Raw genomic sequence first — 16,433 nt, 5'->3', positions numbered from 1 at the left:
AAGAATTAAAAAAGGCCTGACGCTAGGCTGACGTCAGCGCTGGCGTCACAGGGCCTCAGGCGCTCGGGCTAGCAATTCTCCACGGGCTCGAAGCTCGGGCCTCCACCTCCACTCGGGCTCTCCAACGCTGGAGCCAGTCCACCAGGCCTCGGGCCCCTTTTCTCACCCCCGTCCCCCGAGCAACTGCCCACTCTGGGCTTGCTCTAAGGGTCTGGTTAAAACAAGGAGCGCATGTTTGACACGGCCACCACCACATTCATTCACTCACCAACCCAGCTCGTCTTCGAGTTGTCACGTCCCACATTCAACCGAATGACGTAATTAGCTCATTAGCTATTCGGTCTACACACCACGTAGGCTAAGTAGGTTTTAAGGTCAACAAAAACATAATAATTCTACGCAAAATAGATTTTGAAAGTTATGATAGGAAATAAAAAAACACAGCGTAAGATTCCTCAATGTGAACCTTACAAACTAGAAAGGGACACCTATATCTTCAACTGCTGAAACCATCCACAATGTTCCTCGCAAAATGCTCTACAATTCTTGTCCTCTCCTAATTTTCTGAGAACAACAGTAAGTAGAAATTTCGCGGATACAAAGCAAAACAAATATCATGCTTTAAAGTCCTAAAGAGTCAACAAGGATGGGGACACTTGCTGAGTGTAGAAGCATGAGAGGGCCATGACGTTGAGATAATGCTTGAAACAAGCGATGAGGGTACAACCCTAGTTGGTGCAAGTTTCCGATGATAGGGAGCTTGGGTGGAGAAGGCGGTGACGGGGTTTTGTTTGTGTAAAGGAATTTTGCACTCAAATTAGCGAGTAATTGTAGCAAAGTGTAATATTGACAAATTACAGTAAGGTGTTTGCCACATTATGAAATAGTTGTGAAAGGAGTAATTATTACATTTTAGGGAGAGTCTCAATTGGGGCTCTCAGCAACATAAAGCATCGAGTTTTGTCTTCAGAAATTCAAGACTCTTTTGTATATATTGGTGGAAATGCAAAGATGGGTGCTCTTTGTTGCTGCCCTTGCGTTGAGGAATTCCAAGAATATGCGCTTTCGAGCAATTCATAGGCATTGCTTATGTCTGAGATACTTCTTCCACCAGCTAAGTAGGTATAAAAGCCATGATCAACTCAATACTTTGTCGGTTCTCCCGTTCAGGAACTCTCCTAGGAAATTTACATAGTTTTCTACTATCAGATGCATTTGGTTATATAAATGTTTTAGATTTATTGTCTGAAAAAGAAAGGGCAGTGGACCATAAATTGGCATGTCAATTGGAAACTGAGGAGCCTGATGCAACTAAACAAATCTGTCTGCTTTACTTCTAAAAATTTGTAATGTTAATGATGGCTACAAAGTAAACTGTTCGAAATCATCTATCAGTTTTAAGTTTGGGCCAACTTACTTGAATAGAAAGACATTTTCAAGGTTATTGTTAAATGAAAATGTTCTGTTTCTTATGCGTATTAGAAAAAAAAAAAAAAAAAAAAAAATCATGTTTCATTCTGGGTTCATGTTTTTTCCCAGTATGTCTAGAAGTACGAATTTTCCTTTTTTGTTGACCTTTTTAGTCGGTGCTCATATTCTTTCTTACGCGTAGTAAATATGCCTTGTGCTTCTGTATTTTTTGTTTTTAATGAGGCTTGATTCAAATATGCATCAAATTGATTGATTATACTGCTGTGTTCTCTCTCTGTAATTTCTTTTTTTCAATTTACAACACTTTTAAACATTGAAGAAAACCTAGGATTCTGTTTTTTTTTTTTTTTGTCAAAAAACCAAGGATTATAGTAAGGCTTTCAATTTACAAATGGTTTTTCTGTTCGGATTTTCTTTTTGTGAGTTTTGCGTATGAATTTGTAGCATGATCTTCCACTGCATCATCCAAATTTTGCATTTGTAAATTGTCAAAGAAAAACAAAGTATGAGGAAATTATAGGAGATTGTGTCGGCTTTGGCCATGAAGGGTATCAGCAGGTTGTTCCCCCATACAGGTGATTAATCGTTTTTCAGTATGTGTTCTATTGGGATGAGAAAGTGAATGAAAAAGATGATTTTTTTATTTGTTGGTTGATTTGTGTATGGACTATGTATTAAATTTTTTTTTTTTTTTTTTTTTTGTGGGATTTTGTGTTTTGTGTAGAACCAGCAATGCAAGAGCAGGATCTGATCAGTCACGCCCGAAAAGAGGTTTGTTTCTCAAATCACATTCATTAGTTTGATTATTAATGTACTTTGGAAGGCTCTTCAATATGATTTTCTAATTTCTCCTTTCCACCATTCTCTTTTTGGTTTTTGGAGTATGTATGTGATTTATATTTGATTATAGAATAAAAATTAATAAACATGAGAAGCAGCAAGTAATTTGCATCCTTATGACAACACATGTATGAGAGTGCATTCAATTTCAATGTGTGTATGTGTGACAGGATGTGCCTGCTTGCTGCTGCTGGGTATGCTTGCTGTTGTTTCTCGCGCTATTAATTTTTTTTGTGTGTGTTGATTTGATTAACAATTCAAGCGTATCTTTAGTTTGTTGGTGTGTGTTGGTTCGCAGCCAGTTTTATATATTGGTTTTTTTATTTGGATTTATAGCACTGAGGGTATAGGTGAACAGTGAAGCGGTTTGTATGGGCTCATGTATCTTAAACATGTAGTCAGAAGAGAGGATTTTGTTTTAGTGTTTTAGACAATCTGAAGGAATATGTAGATACTATGATTTGGGGTTGCTTTCTTAAACCATGATAAAGCAGTCCAAGTAATTTTAACATAGATATCATTTTTTATGTAATGCATGAGTATATGAAATGTTAAGACGATAATATATCAAGTGATTTAAAATTCAAAGAGAGAATGAACCGTGTCTGATATTTTGTTTGTCTTGATTCGTTTAAATTTGGGCGTTTTTCAGTTGGATTCATGGGTTTCGTTTAAGATATCATTTTTGGTTTATGAATGGTTTGCCAATGCAAAAGTTTGCATCTTTTCTTTGTTGGATTTATGGGGTTTTCTTAAGCTTTCAAGTTTTTAGTTTTTATCAAGAAATTTTGAATTTCATTTATTTTTCAAACTAGACACTTTTTTGTTAAGATTTTCTTTATACTTCAGTAAATGATTGCTTCTTTACCTGTAAATTTTCAGGTTGTACCCGCAGCGAAGCGCGTGCATTTTTTCTAGTAGCTCCTAATTATTGAGGGCCCCCAAAAAATTTCGTCCTCCTATGTTATATTTTTCATCCTCCAAGTTTAGTAGTAAGATATGGTTGTTAATCTTGATGCCCTTTGTCACGTGATGTGATTAAATGGAGAAATGCGACTACCCAAGATATCAACTTAGAAAAACGTCATTAATTAACAAGCAATCCCACATCGGAAGAGGCAAAACAGAGTCCCTGCTAGAATGCGCTGTGCGGTGTGCATAGAGCGAACTATTCTTTCGCTTTTTACTAAAGAATACCGTGTGCGTGCACATTTAGTGGCATACACCAATTTGGTGAAGGGATTTCTCTCACAAGAGAACCCTACAATGTAGTTCAACTTTATGGTTCTCTAATCTCTATGCGCAAGCTTTCGATTCAATCCGGCTTTAAAGTACTTTATTTACACATTAACTACATTCCAGGTCCAAAGAGGTCCCTGCCTTCTGTGAGGCCGTGATTCCATTTCCTCGAATTAAACATGACACGCAAACCTCGATCATTCTTTACCAAGCAGCATGTTGTAGCCTTGGAAGAGATTCATAGCTTGTTTGAGGTTGTTTTTAGGAATGCTAGAAGTACTTTCGGACGATCAATTCCTAATGTTGGAATCATTTCCTTTTTAATTTTTGCTTTTCACCTTTTGTGCTTGAGGTATGAGGACGATTGTATAGAAAAAATGGATGGATGAAAAAAATTTATGTGAGAGAAAAGAGGAAGAAATTAAAAGAAAATCATAAAAGTGAAAACAGTTAAAATAGTTTTGATTTTTTGTTTTTGTTTTGTCATTTTGAGTGTCGTTCTTTATACATTCATTTACATCTCTCTTAGCATCTCACACTTCTTCGTTCCTCATTTTCTTTTTGTATTTCTCTTCTTAACACAAGCACACAATATAAAATTAAAAAACGAATGGTTATCAAAAGAATCATTCAAATACTTATTAGTCACGAAAACCCTTCACCATAAAATACTTCTCCAACAACATTAAAAAGTGTTTATGGTGAAGCACCTCTTCATAAAGTACTTTTGAACTCTTCATAAAGTACTTTTCAAGTGATTTTCTATGAAACATATTTATGACAAATTTTTATCTACTGCTAATAGAAAGAAGTACTTATTATAAAATGCTAATAACCAAAAGTGCTTCTTGGAGAATAAATTCCAAATCGTCCCTTAGATTGAGTCAAATACCACCGAGTACTATTTAACTGTCTCGGAAACCTTGCTATCCATCCATCTTTTGTGTTGTTTTGAAGCGTACATCTTTATACTTCTAATAAGAACCTTAAAATGTTTAAAGGGTTACACTAAAGTTGTAGTGTGCTATTAATGGATTGGATAATCGAAGATCCAGTACAAATTGAAAGAAGGCCATTGCTGCTTGTTTCTCAAAACCTCACATGGAACAGAAGTAAAACCATCACGATCGACACAGCTATTAAAAACAGAGAAAATGGAACATTTGGGATCCACGCTGCCACGAGGTGAGCGCAGAGCGAACTACTCCTTCACCTTTTACTAAAGAATACTGTGTGCTAGCCGCAATTAGTGGCATGCACCAATTTTTTTAGGAGTTTCTCTTCATAGAGGAGCCTCTAAAGATTAGTTTTCAAGAATTTAAAAATATTTTTTACTTGCAATAAATGGAGCCTTGAGTCTAAGTTCAATTCAGATAATTTGTAAAATTCAATATCAGCAAGACAAACCTCTTCCGGAAGCAAGTCATTGTGGTGGTATTTCAAACTGATATTATAGGTGCACTACCGATTTGTGATACTGCCATTACCTGGTGTACGTAGGTCTCCATTTTATAAAGAATTAATTCAGGTTTATTTTAGCAGCGTGGGATGGTCAAATGGGTACCCATGGATACTCCATACATCACCATTATCACAATGACAAGCACAAACTCCACTCACCACCACTAATAACACATAGTTTACATTTAAATGGACCTCCATTTAAGGTTCTAAAAGACGTTAGACGCTAGTCGGACGGTGGGCTGGAGCCTAACGCCTAGGCGGATTTAAGTAAATCTGTTATATTTCGTGTAAATAAGTGTCTGTTTATACTTAAAATATATATAATTACATCATAAATTACAAGATAGAATGACATATATATTATTGAAACATAATGAAAAATGGGGAACAAGCATATAATTTGTGTTCATTTTAGTATTCAACAAGTTTCTTACAATTTATATAAAAAAATAATAATGCAAAATGAAAGTTATATATTTTTTGTCTAAGTGAGTTACAACCTAGACGGGTATCTAGGCGTGTCTGGACAAGTTAGGCGGGTGCTTAGGTGGTCTAGGCGGGCACCTCAGTAGCTTTAGGCGCCCTTTCTAAATTTTCAAACGCCTAGTCATTAATCGGAGCAGTGGCCAACCGCCTAACTCCTAGGTAGGGATTTTTAGAACAATGCCTCCATTTAACTAAATGGGTACCAATTGACAAACCCATCAAACCCTAAATCTGGACTCTAGATGCTTTCCAAATTTACTAGCAATGGTTCTAACTTCATTCCGCTTTCATTAGATACACCAGTCATATGCCCACACGTTACATGTGTAATAAAATTTGTCTATTATTTGTTCTGAAAATATTTATATCACTTAAAAAAATAAAAATAAATAAAAACTGTTTTTTCTAAACGAAATAAAATTGAGCGTGGAACTTGGAAGAAAGGGAGGGGATTGAAGTGAAAGACGCAGGTTAAAAAGAACCTTCTTAATTTTTTTTATTTAACTTTTAATTTTTAAATAGGGTGTTATGAATACCTGGCTGTTAGATTTGTGTAAAAAAAATATCAACGTTTGTGTCGTATGTAATTTACTAATTGCCCATGTATTTTATTTTTGTTCATTTTTTATGAGAGGGTTAGAATCATAATTTTCTAGAGTTATGACTGAAAAACAGAGTTTGTATTAATATGTAGTTTAGATACGAAAAGTAGACTCCTAGCACTAGCAATCAGGACACAAAGACATCAATTTGATTTCCATTTATACAAGGATACGACCGGCTTAACATGTCTTGCAAAAAAGAGAAGTGTTGTATCTCATTAAGCTGACACAACGATCCAATGGGACAGAAATTAAACGGAGAAATGGAATGACTGCACCCCAACAGATCTAGGTTCAAAATTGCACCCCAACCGATTTAGGTTCAGATTCATCTGAAAGGTATTGGCGTTCTGTCGGGCCATGATTCTATTTTCTCAAAGTACTTGACTGGAACAACACCATCGAAACCTTCGGTCAAGATCACCTTGTTCTCTGAAATGTAAAACTTCATTCCCTCTGCAATAAAGATTAAAAAGAAAGAAATTAGGCAAAAGAAGTCCTGGATGCTCCCTGCACTGCCATGATAAAGAATAAAACGCGCTCGGGCATTTGATAATGAAAGGTTTGCGAACTATACCTTCCAAAGCTTTTTTAACATCGACATAGATCAAAACATTAACATCGCGTCTCATACCTAAAAGAATGCCAAGAAAATAAGTTATCAAAGTAAGATGGATAATGTCCGTGCCGTGGATTCAAATGAATAGCTTATCGATATCTTCACAATCATTGTCACTATAGCTCACTAAGTCATGATAGTTATTACCACTTCAAAGAGAGAATTACTAAGTCAGTACAAGTCGTACCCCAGTAAACAATACTATACCCAAAAACTTTCAAGAAGTCTAGAATCCTGAAACAATCGGTGACCTCAGAATGCCAAATGCCTCAAGGTTAGGCTCAAAGGGTAACAGATAAACAATAGGTTCACCAATGAACGGTATTACTTCACTAGCTCCCTCAGTAATGCAGACTTGTATGCAACTCGCTATGGAGTTGATGAATTATGAGACAATTTTGATCCTTTCAAAATGGAAAAATAAGCAAAAGACATAAAAAGCAAATTCGGGCCTACTAGAAATTGCACAGATGATTAGCAATTGGGTCCACAAATGGCCCTCTCCGGACGTGTGTTAATGTGATTAGAAATAAAAAGGATTCATCATAACAGGTTCGTGTACATATTTAAATATTCCTAATCAAACACATTACCGCTAATCACTTGCCCATCTATCGGCAAGCCACGTGAGAAGTGAACATGTAATCTTTTCATGCTTTTTAGACCGGACCTTAATATCGATTCCAAATTCCTCCTATAGGTCCCATGCACGCAAACTGCATATCAAGGGGAAAGAAAAACAGTGAAGCAAACAAAAAGGTACAATTTCCATAGAAACACAAACAACTCTTCATTCTGGACAGAGAAATTATGTGCTAAGAATACAATAAGATTGCAGACTAAAAGATAAACCTGGAACTTCTTCGGATGAAATGATTGGCGTTAACAATCTTTCAGATTCAACTATCTGCCAATATACACAGAGAGTAGATATTAATATATAATGTTAAAGCCAAGTCAAGTATAGATGGATGCTCAATCCAAAAACGCATAACGAAAAAATAAAAATGGTAAACATAATGCTTGCACATCACAAATAAATTGGGGAACTAAGGCGGGGGGGGGGGGGGGGGTGGTTACAGTTTTAAAAGAGGATTTTAAAAGATTTAGAAATCATGGTGTAGTCAAAGTAGGATTTAAGAGGATTTTAAAGAATACATCCAAATCCAAGGATAGTCAATTAAGATTTTAAAGAATACATCTAAATCCAGAGTTAGTGAGAATGCAAAAGATTTGATAGGATTTGAATGGGAGAGGGATTTTGATGGATTTGAAGGTGGATGGTATATATACCAAATGCTACCAAGAATCCTACCATCCCCCATCTGATTTCTTTTCACGCCCTCAAACAGAAAAGAACCTCCCAACCCCTTCATCTTCATCTATACCTTCCTCTTCAGAACACATCCCATCGTCCTCTTCGACTTCGAATACATCGTCTTCATTCTCATCTATCATGGATTTTTTTTTTTTCAAATTCTACTTGTAAACAGCTATTGGGTTCTGGCAAGTTCTCTCTTCTCAGAAGAGGAACAGTCTTCCTCCATTTTTTGCCCTACCTGAGATCCGATGGTTCAATATCTTTTTAACATATCGCTGCAATCAGTTTTTTTCTCCCATGTGCTCCTTGCACGAAACCGATTTTCAATGGAAAATCACCTCAAATCGCCAAAAATTATCTAATCTCCATTACCCCAAACCCACATAACTTGCACAAGCTCAGTGAGTTCGGAGCTGGGCTGAGCTTTGTTCCCAATAGCTGTACTTTCTAGTTTTGGGGTGAACTCTGTGCTGCATGTGCAGAACTTGTTGATTCATATGTATTACTGTTGTGGGGAAGTGGAGCTTGCCGGAAATTAATGAAATGTGGTTTCTGATGTTATGCTTGGTGGGTACTGGAAGGGCAGGAAGCTAGAGTGTGCATTGAAGTTTAGGAAAATAGTGAGCATGGGATTGAAAGGGAATGGAACTACCATGGTGAATATGCTTGCGGCTTGCAGCTTGTGGTCGGTCTGCTAGACTGAATGAAGGAAGGTTAGACAGAGGGAGACCCATAACTGAACACACATTGGAACATTGGAGTTGTTTGAGTCACAGCCGCATGATTTCATTAAAAATGATCCAACGGCTCTGCATGTGATTTTCAATTTTTTCAAAATCCTAAGAAATCCATACAAATTCACAAAAATCATAATGAAAATCCATATAAATCTTCTAAAATCCATAGAGAATTATAAAGTCTATTAAAATCCTTTGAAATCTATCACTAAAAAATATCCATTAAAATCCTCTGAAATCCAAACTGACCACAACCCCCTAAATTCTGATTTGTTAAGCATTCGATAAGTATCTACATAATGATCTGAAACTCAGAGCTCAAGAACAATAGTGAAAGGATATCCAGTCAAGTGTAAGAAAACAATTCTCCAGCATCGACAAATTTTCAAGTCTTAACAAAGATTCCACTTACAGAGAAAGACTCTGACCTGACTGTTCTTTCAATAGATTATGCAAAGAGAAACTAGTTAATACCTTGTGATGACTTCACAATATTACACAGACAAAAACTACTAGGATAGCGTGTGACTAAAGCAGTAAAATAGTAATCCAAGAAAAACGGTTCCCCATTCAAGCACTTCACAAAAGGTCTCGTATCTCCATGAAATGACTCAAAACAGATATTCAAGATAAATTACCTTTGTTGTGTGGCCTTGGTTCGCACGTATCAAAAGTTCCCCATTTTCTTCTAAGAGGCCGAAGCGCTGCTTATTATCCTTTCTGACAGCCTAACAAGAAGTATCATATAATTAAACATGCTTCTTAGGCAGTAAGTTCATGTGACAAATAAAGGACTATCAAGAACTGCTCACTAACCTCCTTAATCTCATCAACAGTATGTGATCTCAATGGAATATTAGCAAATGTCCTTATGTTCAGCTTTAACAGATCATTAACCTTCACATATCCATTGCTTCGCATATTCAAACTCAACTCACCCGCCATATGGCGCAATATACGCGTCCTAGAAAATTACCAGAGAGGCTAAGTTTTAATAAACTATGCCATTAAGCTGCATTACTCTACCAATAATTAACATTTATATACAAACAAAACAAAGAAACAAAGACTAAGTGGGTAGTGCAGTACTTACAATAATCTACCAAGTGCATCAATTTTATCTTTTCCAGCGCCACCACCTCCGCTGCCACCGCGGCCCCTCGATCGTTCTCCATCATTTTTCACCTCCCAACGTCTTCCTCCTCCTCCACTGCCCACAAAAATATACAATCAGAATTTCACAGTATTGTTATATGTAAGAAAAAAAATCCAGTATTATTCCTCTACCATTAAATGAAAAAAAAAAAAAAAAAAGTTCAATAAATCGTCAATTGATTGAAACAATTCAAAAGTTGAATAAATTTCTCAGAAAACAATGGAAAGTCGCAATTCTGTTTTTTTTTTAATTGGAACTCGTTCCCTGATTTTCTCAGCAACCAAACAGGATAAGAGAGGAAATGGGAGGGGGAAGAAACTACCTTCTGGAGGTACTGCTGCTGCTGACGTTGCGATTGTTGCTGTCCATGAAAACCAGAGCAGGAAAGCTGGGAAGGGGAAGAGGAGGAGGAAATTTAGGGCTACGTGGAACGAGAACACGGTAGTAGCGTAGAACTCCAACGTTACCGTGGGTAACAGACGACCACATGAATGTCTCGAGACCTTGCAAAGCCCCGGAATCTGAGAGAGATGAAATGATGAGGAAGGAGAGGGAGATCAGAATGCTCACTTTAATCGGTTCGGGTTTTTACATGGGCTTTTTTTTCTTTCTAATTGGAATTCCATAATAATGGTTGAAACCACGACCCCTTTACAAGTGAGATTCAAATTCATGTCACTCATTCTTACTTTTTGGTGGTATTTCTCTTTATTTGGAATAAGAGGGCTTACGTTCGAATCTCGTAAATGGCAATTTTGATACTAAATTAGGTTGACTATTATGTAACCAAACTCCTCTTCCCTTAGGTACCATTTGATACACAAATGGGATGGAATAGAACGGGACGGTACAGGACAGAACGGAGGTTCCATTTGCTACGCGCAGGACGGAACGGGAAAGGTTGTTCCGTTCTGCATTTGGTAAGCGCATGACAGCACGGAACCAAAAGATTAAATGACTAACCTACCCCTGTTTCGTCTGTTGTTTGGTACAATGTTTATGCGTGGGACGGAACGGGATAGTTTTTTTTTTTTTTTTTTTTTTTTTTTTTTTTTTGGAACTTGTTAATATTTGAACACATATATGCTTATGTATGATATATTTTTTACTCTAGCACTACTGCCAGATACGGACTTTTCTGTGTTCATATATCAGTTTTTTGAAATAATATTCATCTATTCAAAACTACGTCAAAAAAACCAATCCAAAATATTGCAAGATACATGTATATTGCACAATACGCAAAGCCATTAAATGTATGCAAAGTGGCATCCAAACCACTTTGTTTTTGTACTTTTCATATAAAATACTTAGTTCCTTGTAGTTGGATTGTGTTAAACCACTGCAAAATTAAGTATTACTAATTTTTTGCAATATACCATTCCGTTGACATAGCACAAAATATGTCTCATAAAAGTTGTGACAAAAATTGTGAAAGACTTGACTATTGGGGGAATATTAGCATAAATTGAAAGTCTAGGATGCTCAATATCAAATTGAAAGTTCAGAGCAAAATGGAACAAGGTCCCAAATTCAGGAGATTCAAGGGTTTCCTGCTAAGAGATTCAAGGGCTTCTACAACTTTCTGCTACAATTCAGAGCTTCTTCCTCACACCTAGTAATGCTATTGGCCTTAACCCAGGGCAGTTTAAGAAAAAGCTTGTATAACAACACTAACACAACACAAATCCGATGGCATTACAGCGAAGGTGGTGTAGGGAATTACCTTTTTGGACCTCTGGGAGGAAGACAAGGCTGAAGATTGATCGACAAAGTGGGGGACTCTCAAAAACAAAAAGGAAAACTGAAAATGAAACCACAAACAGACCACTTATCAAATACAATTCCCAAGCACAAGTTAAACCAGTGAAACCAATAAAACTAACTTATTTTTTCAGAATTACCCTATTTTCCCAGAAAATTGAAATTTTCCATAGAAAAATCAAGAAAACGAAAATTTTATAATTTTGTCTTAAAATTTTATAATTTTGTGTTCCACCTGTTCCAGGAAGGAGAGATGGAACGGAAATTTAACCAAATTTCGTTCCTTGGGACAGCGTGGCACATTGTCTTTGGCGCACCAAACGTGAGACGAACGCGTTCCGTTCCATCCCACGTACCAAATGGTACCTTAGTGTAAAATATATCATGATACTCAAAAAAAAAAAACAAAAAAATTTCATTGATGAAATATTTAAGAAGGTTGTATTCAATGGAGATTTGAAGAATAAATTTATAATTCTATAAATTTTGATAGAGTTTAATTGATTTGTACTTATTCTATGTATAATTTTGTCTCATGGGAGAGCTGAGGTGATATTTGTGAACGCTTAAAATATGCTACGAATCTCTAATTCCCTCAAATTCCTCAATTCTTTAAAAAAAAATTAAAATAAATTTCTAATTGAATACATATGATATGTTATAAACTTCTTCAAAATCATAATTGAAAACACCTGTATTTCTAAGGATCCCTTTTAATAAACTATTTTAAAATCTTGATTGAAAACAAGTTGAATTTCAAATAATCACTTACACTATTTTTAAATGACAAAAATGAACTTAAATTTTAAATAAAAATCAGAATTTATAAATTAACATCACCTTCCTTGTTTGGATTTTATACTAAGCTTGCAAAGACAATAAAGCAGAAATGTTGCGCTTAAAAGTGCTTATCTAAATTCAAACTGAAACTTCTACTATCATGTCAGCTGTTTACATTTTTGTTCTCTTTCTTCATAAAATCGTAAAGTCAAAATCAAATCATAAAAGTAACTGGAAGGACTTGAATGATAAACATTACCACAACGGGATCCTTTCAAGATTCTGAGAATCCTATGAATTTTGTAAATCATGTTTGTTCATTATGTATCGTGCGGTCAGTTTTTATCAGGTATTATTCATGTTTATTTTTAAATAAATGAATGTAATATGATTTCTAACTGTACGATGTACGATGAACAGACATGATTGATAGATCCCCGAGATCCTCACAAAGAGGATCTGACGAGGATCCGAATTCAACATTGCCATCTCATATGTAAGATCTTCTACATGACTGCAAACTAAAACTTGATGTTGAAGTAATCAGGGTCAAAGTGATGTGGACGTATGTAGCCATCTTCACCTCGAAGTAGGATTCTCTCCCCTATTTTTTCATCTCCACTTGACAAACTAGCAATTAAAAGATAAAACAAATAAGAACCAAAACTAAAATATAGTGCTAAGCTCTTAGCATGATGGCGTGAGTTCAAACTGCATTGGTAGTTAATGTAACATTTAATCTAACAAAATATATTTTTTGACCAAAAAAAAAAAAAGCAAAGCTAAAACACTTTTGATCGCATAACACAAAATTCCTCGCTCTAGAACAATTTTCTCAAGGCGTGTACAAGTAGACACTTTTCCCCTACCACTTTAGATAAAACTTAGACCTGGTATTCGTGTTGTGTTTTTCATGTTCATGTTGTTTTTATGACATACCTGATATATTAATGGATTGTGTTGTGGAAAACCTGTTTAAAGTAAACGGATAGTATGACTCTATCCAAAATCGACCCATTAATATTATCTGACATACCCCGACCCGGAATATCCACTAAGACTCCGAATCGAGTTGTGCTGGCCAACACCAGTAAGGTGACAAAGCCATAAAATGTGATAATGGGCAAACTATGAATAAATTTAAACCTAAAAGTGTCTAAATACACGAGTGCGCGATGAGTGGGTATGGGCTCATTCACACATGATACAGAGCATAAGTAAAGTACAATAAGGTAAGATAATAATTATACCGTCAAAACAAGCCACCTGCATTAGGAAGTGCCACGATTTCTCGTTGATACAGAAACTTTGATACTATAATCTGGAAGGGTGCAAAAATAGAAAATGTGAGTGGGCAAAACAAACCTTTTTAGAACCATTTCTTTTCTCAAGGTACTAACCCATCGCCGTAACACCTGTATAATTTCCGAGAAAATAAAATACATACATATATAAGAAAATCCAGCTTAAAAGCAGTGTAAATCCGAGTATATACCATGTCAGATATCTCAGCAGTAAATATGTAAGTCAGGTGATATAATCAATGCAAATGATATGTCAACCAAAGTCACCTAACATGACCTGTACGGCTGAATCTATAGCTCATCCATCCAGCCAGAATCACCTAATGTGACATGTACGGCTCAACCAATAGATCAACAAGTATGACTGCACACGAGTCGGAACCATCTAAAGTGGTATGTACGACAGGACTGGGTGTAAATAAATACGCTCGATAAACATGCATGGGCATAGTTATCCTTAACATATCCTTATCTATTCAAATACTCACTTAAAAGGTTATACCACATCCGCCCGGATTGTATCAATATGTAGAGTGAATGCCTCAATCTAATTGAGAGATTGTTTTGTGGTCTATGACTATTTGATCTAGTCAATGTAAGTCTTTCAGGTACTCTTGTATAAATTTTCATATAAAGATCCCTATAGAGATACGTTGTTACCATGTCCATTATGGGGGAATACATCTCCTTGTAATAAATCTCATGGCGTTGAGAGAATCCTTGCACCACGAAGCAAGCCTTATATCGCACTATCTCATTCTTCTCATTACGCTTCCTTAGAGAACCCATTTGTAGCCAACGGGCTTAACATGTAAGGTGTAGGAACTACGGGCTCAAACACTTTACGTTTCACAAGTGAATCAAGTTCAACTTGGGTTGCTTCTTTCCATTATGACTAATCCATTCTACATCGACATTCATTAGCAGAACACGATTCAGTGTTATCGTATAACTATCATCCTATTTCAATTCCAAAGTACATCCAAGCTAGCATAATGGACCAAAATCTCACAATTCTCGGGAGCGAATTCGTTTCTTCAATGACTATTTCGTAATCTAGAATAACATAATGTGTTAGAATGGATGAGTTAGCAATGGTGAATTTCCTTTTCTGGGGTTGCGAATCCTTTGAACAAACAAGTTTACCACGTTTTAGTGTAGGAACAGATGATTGGCCAGCTACTAGTATGCCCAACCACATAATAGGTGCAGTACATTAAGGGCAGCTCGTCTTTCTGGGGTTATGTTTCGATGTGTGTGTGTCACATATATCATTTCAAGCATATTTACAATTGGCATATCTAACCTCATCACTTTTGCTGGATCGGTAAAAGCATTCGGCATACTTCGAGCAATACTCTATAGATCTAAAATGCATCTCACTTTTGTTTCAGACTGTGCAATACGGTGATCTATATGAGACATAGTAGGGTTAATGCACGACAATTCACAGTGTTCTTCAGGAACATTAATGTACTTATTTCCCCATAACGACATAAAAACTGTTTCCTGAAAATCCGCAAAGCATGCGGTAAAAGATAGCATGTCAAGGGCTCTAAGTAACAAATAATGGATTACAAATCATAGCTAACATAGATTCTCACTTTTCTCTAAGTACCCATTTTGGTACGTTGTGGTGGCGTTATTGGCGCATAAATTGAGCAATCAAACACACGTAAGTGCGAGACGTCAAGCTAGTATGCAGTAATCAGCTGTAACGGTGACGGTGAAATGGATTGGGTAAAAATGGGTCTCAAGCGAATCAACATAGTTGCATGCAAAATTTCACAGCCGCAAGCAGATTTCAGAAGGTTGGTCCTCATGACCAAGGTCTGAGCGATCAATTGAAGGCACTTATAAACAATTTTGCTAGGCCATTTGGGTGTGAACATAGGGTACATGATGCATGCGATCAAGATGAAAATATATCGGCATTCGTATTTTAGAAGAACCTGGATTGCTATGATGATTCTTGTGAACGAGTTTGTAACAGAATATCCTTCAGTTTTTTACCACAGCATCACGAGCATGCTTGATAACGTATAATGCCTATTTTACTGAAGGGAAAGATAAGGTGCGGCAAAGAGTGAAAAGAGAAGGTTGTGGAATTTTTGTGATTCGTATTTCTCATCATCTGTTCTTTTGTTTATAGTGAATTGGATAGGACTCCTTTTTTGACAAGCAATACACTAATAAGAGATAAGGTCTTCTAGTATCCTACATACATTCTACTAATGGTTTGCACAAATACACATGTGCTAGATTTATCTCACAACAAAAAGAATTCTCTCATATTTTTCTTTTATTACTTTTTTTGTTTATGCGCTTCTAACTTTTTCAACAATAATTGTATTACATACATGGTATATAATGTTGCCTTTTTTATTTCACGCCATCGTCTTCGATGATGAATTTGCCTCTAATTTTGTTCATTCACTGGCATAATTTGATTTATGTAGTCATTGCTTTCAGAATCGAAGCAATAACGAGCCAACAAGATTAACAGTTTAAAATTCTAATCTTGCGACTAGCGGTGGGCATAAAAACGGCCAAACCGCCAAATCGTATGAAAAAAAACCGTGTTGACCAAAAAAGTCAACTTTGAGTAAAAAACTGAATCGGATCATTCAAACCGGTTATAGTTTCGGTTTTGAAGGACCAAGAACCGGCCAAAACCAAACCGAACCATT

General features: G+C 36.2%; 1 protein-coding gene, 1 long non-coding RNA gene and 2 other non-coding genes across 5 annotated transcripts; 3 read left to right on the top strand and 1 right to left on the bottom strand.

The window, feature by feature from the left end:
* Nucleotides 1-905: 905 nt before the first annotated feature.
* Nucleotides 906-2,803, top strand: LOC103944644. The gene is made up of 3 exons (XR_007251805.1): nt 906-1,122; nt 2,156-2,202; nt 2,442-2,803. It is a non-coding gene; the product is annotated as an uncharacterized LOC103944644 (long non-coding RNA).
* A 610-nt stretch (nt 2,804-3,413) lies between these two features.
* On the top strand, nt 3,414-3,532 carry LOC125469527. Its single transcript, XR_007251809.1, has one exon. It is a non-coding gene; the product is annotated as a U5 spliceosomal RNA (small nuclear RNA).
* Nucleotides 3,533-4,686: 1,154 nt separating this feature from the next.
* LOC125469522 lies at nt 4,687-4,803 on the top strand. The gene has a single exon (XR_007251806.1). It is a non-coding gene; the product is annotated as a U5 spliceosomal RNA (small nuclear RNA).
* A 1,318-nt stretch (nt 4,804-6,121) lies between these two features.
* LOC103934727 (tRNA 2'-phosphotransferase 1) lies at nt 6,122-11,778 on the bottom strand. Of its 2 annotated transcripts, none has more exons than XM_048566906.1 (9): nt 11,622-11,778; nt 10,218-10,416; nt 9,833-9,949; nt 9,556-9,703; nt 9,378-9,467; nt 7,534-7,588; nt 7,275-7,397; nt 6,640-6,696; nt 6,122-6,518 (listed from the first exon to the last, which is right to left on the bottom strand). In XM_048566906.1, the coding sequence occupies exons 2-9, from the start codon at nt 10,382-10,384 to the stop codon at nt 6,391-6,393; spliced, it is 885 nt and encodes a 294-aa protein (XP_048422863.1). In that variant the 5' UTR covers nt 10,385-10,416; nt 11,622-11,778; the 3' UTR covers nt 6,122-6,390. The 2 variants fall into 2 exon arrangements, with proteins under 2 accessions (XP_048422863.1, XP_048422864.1); XM_048566907.1 differs by having other exon boundaries at nt 10,218-10,283; nt 11,622-11,725.
* Between the last annotated feature and the right edge of the window lie 4,655 nt (nt 11,779-16,433).

This window comes from the organism of the source record quoted next, unplaced genomic scaffold (genome assembly GCF_019419815.1).
Source record: "Pyrus x bretschneideri cultivar Hongxiangsu unplaced genomic scaffold, Pyrus_bretschneideri_v1 Contig43, whole genome shotgun sequence".
NCBI lineage: Eukaryota > Viridiplantae > Streptophyta > Magnoliopsida > Rosales > Rosaceae > Pyrus > Pyrus x bretschneideri.
Note: the sequence above shows the minus strand (reverse complement) of the source record. Positions and strands in the feature narration are given on the sequence as shown.

Excerpts from the sequence above, each read along its gene's own strand:
- LOC103934727 (XM_048566906.1), bottom strand. The coding sequence starts at position 10,384 with ATGTGGTCGTCTGTTACCCACGGTAACGTTGGAGTTCTACGCTACTAC. Across the intron at positions 6,697-7,274 it reads AGATGGGCAAGTGATTAGCG|GTATGAGACGCGATGTTAAT; the intron begins GTAATGTGTTTG and ends GCATTCTTTTAG. Across the intron at positions 6,519-6,639 it reads TGTTAAAAAAGCTTTGGAAG|AGGGAATGAAGTTTTACATT; the intron begins GTATAGTTCGCA and ends TCTTTATTGCAG.